The sequence below is a fragment of the Lissotriton helveticus genome, chromosome 2_1, assembly GCF_964261635.1.
Source record: "Lissotriton helveticus chromosome 2_1, aLisHel1.1, whole genome shotgun sequence".
NCBI lineage: Eukaryota > Metazoa > Chordata > Amphibia > Caudata > Salamandridae > Lissotriton > Lissotriton helveticus.
In genome coordinates, this window is record NC_136059.1 from 52,617,867 (window position 1) to 52,625,172 (window position 7,306).

The 7,306-nt window shown below is 41.7% G+C and overlaps 1 protein-coding gene across 2 annotated transcripts in view; it reads right to left on the bottom strand.

The window, feature by feature from the left end:
• LOC144817703 (uncharacterized) overlaps positions 1–6,224 on the bottom strand; it is a 190,339-nt gene extending 184,115 nt beyond the window's left edge. Inside the window, exon 1 of one of the 2 annotated variants that reach the window (XM_078674464.1) lies at positions 6,083–6,224. In XM_078674464.1, the coding sequence (XP_078530590.1) occupies positions 6,083–6,161 (79 nt within the window). In that variant the 5' untranslated portion in view covers positions 6,162–6,224. The remainder of the gene's footprint in view (positions 1–6,082) is intronic. The other variant, XM_078674465.1, reaches the window with a different exon arrangement.
• Between the last annotated feature and the right edge of the window lie 1,082 nt (positions 6,225–7,306).

Genomic DNA, 7,306 nt, shown 5'->3' on the forward strand with positions numbered 1-7,306 from the left:
ATAACATAACATAACATAACATAACCTAACATACCATAACATAACATCACATACCATACCATACCATACGATAACATAACATAACATAACATAACATAACATAGCATAACATAACATAAAATAACATATCATAACATATCATAACATAACATAACATAACATAACATAACATAACATAACGTACCATAACATAACATAACATAACATAACATAACATAACATACCATACCATACCATAACATAGCATAACATAACATAAATTAACATAAAATAACATAGCATAGCATAGCATAGCATAGTATAACATAACATAACATAACATAACATACCAAGATGAAACTAGCCGCCACCAAAGTGTGGTTGTCGTATGGCTGCAATGAAAACTAGATGAATAACAAAAATGTATGAACCAATATAATTTCAATACAGAACAGGTGCTACTTAGAGCAGGTTTAGAAACCCTTTTTATTACAAATTCAAGTAAATATGATTCATTTTAGCAGATAGAAAATGTACTCTTGGCTTTGAATTTATATAACTTGAAAATATTGTTTAAACAATAAGATGAAGGAAAGTAAAATGGTCAGTTGTTGTCCATCAGCCCTGGTACTGAAGAGCACTTCCTTGTAGCTGGATGTTCACATGTGATCATGCAGATGGCCATAACTCACAGTGCGAAAGAGCCAATGGCTGAAGAGGGAAATCCCTCTGTCACCTGCTTTGTGCTGTGATTGGAAGAAGTGAAATGTGAATGGAAGCTGAACAGACCAATGGCTGAAGAGGGATAATCTTCTGTCGGCTGCTGCATGCTGTGGTTGGAAGAAGTGAAATGTGAATGACAGCTGAACGGACCAATGGATGCAGAAGGCTGACCCAAAGGTTCTCTGCTGCTGTCCCTGCATACTTTAATTATTGGTTTTTTACTACATGAGGCTGGTGAGACAGATAAAGCAGTCTCCTTGGCAAACCTAAAAACATCGCAAACATGTTTTTAGCGTGTTTTAGCTCCGCCCAAATTTAAATTAACTATCTACGGAGCTCGCTCTGGTGGTGTGCGTGTTTTAACCAATCACAGCTTGTATAAAAATCAAATGAATCACAATAGTGATAATGAGTGCAAATAAGGTGCAAAATATCCTTTGCACTTGTGATACTACATTTCAACAAATAATAAATAAAAAATAAATAAAGATTCTGTACCCCAGTTAGCAGTTGGTTTTGCTATAAAATCAATAGATGGGGGGGGGGGGAGAGAATTTCTTGCGCTTAGACCCATCGCTACCATGGCATGCTACTGGCCCCAGAGACATATTTAAGATTTCTTGTGACCTGCTTCATTTTGGTAAAGTCTGCATTTGGTGTTGATGGGGTCACCACCTGCTTATGATGCCACTGGGGCATAGTTATTTCATTAGTGCACAGTCCCCTCAGGCGCTTGTTCATCATGAGGCACATTATACATCAATGAAGGGGCGTGTTAGCGCCTGTCTGTCAAATTGTAAATACTGGTATAGAATGAATGAGTAACTCTCTGTTACACGGTACATTGGGCTTTAGAATGTAGGGGAACTTGTTACCTGCATCTGTTCGTCAAAGTGTGCATTATGCTTCAGAATGCAGGAGTAACTTGTTACCTGCACCTGTCCATCACAGGACACACTATGCTTTGGAACGTATTAGCATCTATCTCGTTACTGGGTACATAATGCTTCAGAATATAGAAGTAAGTCATTACCTCACCTATCCATCACAGGGTACATTATGCTTCAGTATGTGTTAATATGTTATTACTTCTATTTGTCCATCATGTGATAAATTATGCTTCTAGGTTAATAAATAATTCTTTAATGACACCTGTCCGGCAGAGGGTACACTATGCTTCAGAGTGAATGCGTAACTGATAAGCTGCACCTGTCCATCACAGGGCACATTATGCTACAGAATGAATGAGTAACCTGTTGCCTGCACCTGTCTGTCACAGTGTACATTATGCTTCAGAATGAAGGAGTAACTCATTATATGGCACATTATGCTACAAAATGAATGACTAAATTGTTTCCTGCGCTGGTCCTTTACCCGGTGCATTCTACTTCAGAATGAAGGTGTAACTTGTTATATGACTGTTAGAAATGGGATGTCTGGTTGGCTAGGTCTTGTGCCTAAGCCAGGCAGAAACCGCCACTCCAGTCAGGGCAAGGGAGTTGCACACTGAAGATAACCCCTGCTCACCCCCTTGGTAGCTTGGCACGAGCAGTTAGGCTTATCCCAGAGGCAATGTGTAAAGCGTTTGCGCAACACACACACACAGCAGCAACACAGAAGAAACTCCACACAAGGTTATATAAAAAAATAGCCTTTGGATTACCAATAACACATTAGAATCATAATCACACATATACACTGTGCCAACTGGCACTAGGCAATATTCACAAGGGGTTATATACAGGACCAGGCCAATCGGGCCACAGTCAGAACCATCAGAATGCAGGTAGTAAACATAAAACACATCCAGTAACAACTGGTACAAAAATGACCTTAGCATTATCACATTAGGCATAAAACACATTAAGCCCAAACCACATTAGCATAAACACATTACCTAATAGGCCTTATCAGTATAAACACATTATGCACACATTTGGCAGAGCACCATAGTAACACTAATTAGGTGCAAACATTCCCTTAGGGTCTTGCGCCCTTCAGTACACCCATAGAGTGCACACAGAACCTTAGCATAATTGCTGAACTGACCCCAGGTCAACTGGCCTTTTACTGGGGCTCAAAATGCCCTATGTCCAGAAATGTTAGGGCTCTACTGTGGGGCCTTTCCCTGTCCCTCTTGCTGCCAATCTGCCAAAGACGTGCAAAGCGCACTGGGAGCTGGGGGTGTAACTCACCCCTCCCTAATCAACCGAAAATGCCCACCAAGTTGCAGCTGCCCACGCTCTCGCAGTGCAACTTAGCAAATGACACCTGGCACTACCGTGCCGTGAGAGCCCCACTGGGACTCTAAGAATCCAATGTGCCCCTCCGTTTCAGCTACCCGCAACTGTGGTGCAGCTTTGTACAAACAAGAAGGCACTGGCACTCAGTGTGCCTCGGGAGCACCAAAATGCTCTCGGTGCTGCCCCCACTCACAGGGACTCTTCTGGTGACTCTGGCGGCACCCGCGCTGCTTCTCTCATACCAGGAAATACCACTGAAACACTTATCAAGGAATCCCCAATGCAATCCTAGGAGAGGGCAGTTTCACAGCAGTGAGAAACCAAAATGGCTGCTTGTCACTACCAGGACATGTCACACACTTAAGGTACACGTCCTACCTTTCACCTACAATGCACCCTGCCCATAGGGCTAGCTAGGGCCTAACTTAGGGGTGACTGACATGTAGTAAAAGGGGAGTTACGGGTATGGCACACACTTTAGGTGCCACGTCACAGCGGCAGTCACACTCCACGCACAGGCCCTGCAATAGCAGAGGCCTGAGACAGGTTTGAAAAGCTACTTTGGCGGGTGGCGCAATCAGCCTGCAAGCTCTCCAGTAACATTACATTTACCAGAGTATAGGAGATACCACTTTACAAGGGACTGATAGGTAAATTAAATATGCCAAACAGGTGTGGACCAATGTTCATCATATTTGTCCCAGAGAGCACACGCACTTTACACTGAACAGCAGTGCTAAAATGCCCAGAGTCCTAAAACCACCAACACCATGTCAGAGATAAGGCTTGGAGGAAGACAACAAGTTCAGGGATGACCCTGCAAAAAGGGCCAAGTCCAACAATGATACATTATGCTTCGGAATAAAGCAGTAACTTATTATATGGCACATTTTGCTTCAAAATTAAGGAGTAACTCATATGCCTCATTAGGCATTAGAATGAATGAGTAACTCATCACATGGCACATTGTGCTTCAGAATGAAGGAGTAACTCATCACATGGCACATTATGCTTCAGAATGAAGGAGTAACTCATTACATGGCACATTATGCTTCAGAATGAATGAGTAACTCATCACATGGCACATTATGCTTCAGAATGAAGGAGTAACTCATCACATGGCACATTATGCTTCAGAATGAAGGAGTAACTCATCACATGGCACATTATGCTTCAGAATGAAGGAGTAACTCATCACATGGCACATTATGCTTCAGAATGAAGGAGTAACTCATCACATGGCACATTATGCTTCAGAATGAAGGAGTAACTCATCACATGGCACATTATGCTTCAGAATGAAGGAGTAACTCATCACATGGCACATTATGCTTCAGAATGAAGGAGTAACTCGTCACATGGCACATTATGCTTCAGAATGAAGGAGTAACTCGTCACATGGCACATTATGCTTCAGAATGAAGGAGTAACTCGTCACATGGCACATTATGCTTCAGAATGAAGGAGTAACTCGTCACATGGCACATTATGCTTCAGAATGAAGGAGTAACTCGTCACATGGCACATTATGCTTCAGAATGAAGGAGTAACTCGTCACATGGCACATTATGCTTCAGAATGAAGGAGTAACTCGTCACATGGCACATTATGCTTCAGAATGAAGGAGTAACTCGTCACATGGCACATTATGCTTCAGAATGAAGGAGTAACTCGTCACATGGCACATTATGCTTCAGAATGAAGGAGTAACTCGTCACATGGCAAATTATGCTTCAGAATGAAGGAGTAACTCGTCACATGGCACATTATGCTTCAGAATGAAGGAGTAACTCATCACATGGCACATTATGCTTCAGAATGAAGGAGTAACTCATCACATGGCACATTATGCTTCAGAATGAAGGAGTAACTCGTCACATGGCACATTATGCTTCAGAATGAAGGAGTAACTCGTCACATGGCACATTATGCTTCAGAATGAAGGAGTAACTCGTCACATGGCACATTATGCTTCAGAATGAAGGAGTAACTCGTCACATGGCACATTATGCTTCAGAATGAAGGAGTAACTCGTCACATGGCACATTATGCTTCAGAATGAAGGAGTAACTCGTCACATGGCACATTATGCTTCAGAATGAAGGAGTAACTCGTCACATGGCACATTATGCTTCAGAATGAAGGAGTAACTCGTCACATGGCACATTATGCTTCAGAATGAAGGAGTAACTCGTCACATGGCAAATTATGCTTCAGAATGAAGGAGTAACTCGTCACATGGCACATTATGCTTCAGAATGAAGGAGTAACTCATCACATGGCACATTATGCTTCAGAATGAAGGAGTAACTCATCACATGGCACATTATGCTTCAGAATGAAGGAGTAACTCATCACATGGCACATTATGCTTCAGAATGAAGGAGTAACTCATCACATGGCACATTATGCTTCAGAATGAAGGAGTAACTCGTCACATGGCAAATTATGCTTCAGAATGAAGGAGTAACTCGTTACATGGCACATTATGCTTCAGAATGAATGAGTAACTCATTACATGGCACATTATGCTTCAGAATGAAGGAGTAACTCGTTACATGGCACATTATGCTTCAGAATGAATGAGTGACTCATTACATGGCACATTATGCTTCAGAATGAAGGAGTAACGATTATATGGCATATTATGCTTCAAAATTAAGGAGTAGCTTGTTACCTGCCACTGGCCATCAAAAGGTACATAACCCTTCTATCACAGGACACACTATGCTTCAGAATGAGTAAGTATCTTGTTACTGGGTACATAATGTTCAGAACATATAAGAAAGTCATTACCTCACCTATCCATCACAGGGTACATTAAGCTTCAGAATGTGCTAATATTTCTTCAAATCTATGTGCCCATCATGTGATACATTATGCTTCTAGATGAATCAATAATTCTTTAATGACACCTGTCCGCCAGAGGGTACACTATGCTTCAGAATGAATGCATAACTGATAAGCTGCACCTGTCCATCACAGGGCACAATATGCATCTGAATGAATGAGTAACTCAATACTTGTGCCTGTCCATCAAAGGGCACATTATGCTACAGAAGTAATGAGGAACCTGTTACCTGCACCTGTGCTCTACAGAGCACATTATGCTACAGAAGTAATGAGTGAGCCCTTACCCGTGCCTCGGTGGCGGTTCTTGGCCGTCTCTGGATTTTTCACAAACTTCACGTCGGCATATGTCACGGCTCCATCCATCACTCAACACACAGAAACCAGCCTTATGAGACTGTGATCACTTGTGGGAAAGGAAATTCAACTGAAATTTGTTTTATCAGCAAAAAGAGAAGTTGAGCTCATTTTAAGGAAGTGCAACTGAGCAGGTGTGACTGCTCATGCATATGAAATACAGTGCTTAATTTGTAAAAAAACGTAGTGGGGGGGCTCTGGACAGCACACTAGAGCTTGCACCATCCGTTGCTCCTGGCAGATCTGCCAATGACAGCACCAACACACTACCAAGCACCAAGTGTGACAATTCATACTATTACAGGCCCCAAAGCTAAAAGAATGGCTTTGGAGGCAAATACTAATAATTGGAATAATAAACAGAAGTTGTTGTGCTCGTACCTAAATTGGCAGACACCAGTACCATGTGTCGGACAGTCATAAGCCCCGGTGCTGGCAGTTAAGTGCCGGTGCTGAGCACCAGAAAGCGCCGGCACAAATTAAGCACTGAAATACCCTGCTGTGACCAGCTGTCAGCACTGGATACAAAGAGGAAGGCCAGAGTGACTCAGACCTCAGACCCTGTGTGCACACAGCGTGAAGGTGTTCAAGAAGAATATACAGGGGCAGATCTGACACTTTATCATGCAGTGCAGCAGCCGCAAATGCCAAGTTATTTCCATCGGTAAACAAGTTTAGCACTGGAAAGAACGATTTTGCGCCGTATTGCATCACTTTTATAACAGAAACACGGTGTAAAATCTTATTAAATCTATCCCAGAGTTTTTAACTACAACTGGTGCTTACGTCGACTGCACAATATCGGATACAGTCAAGCAATTAATAAAACTGTATTCTGTTACAATTAGAGCCATAAAAAATATATATAAGTATATTGCAATGGTACAACTCTAAAAGATATTCAGCATAATTAATCGATCCGGGTATACCTCAATTTCATAACAGCTTTTAAAAAACATATAATATTAAAAAAGACAAATTCATCAGGGAAAAAGTGTAGAAACAGAAGAGCGGGTCGAACTTGCAAAAAATGTAAAGCTTTCAATCATGGGAAGATAAAAATGTTCCTGGATATGTTGAAATAGCTACAAAGTGTAGTAACATTTATTGTATCTTGTGGTGACACATCATCACAGCTGTAAGGGCCCAGAGAC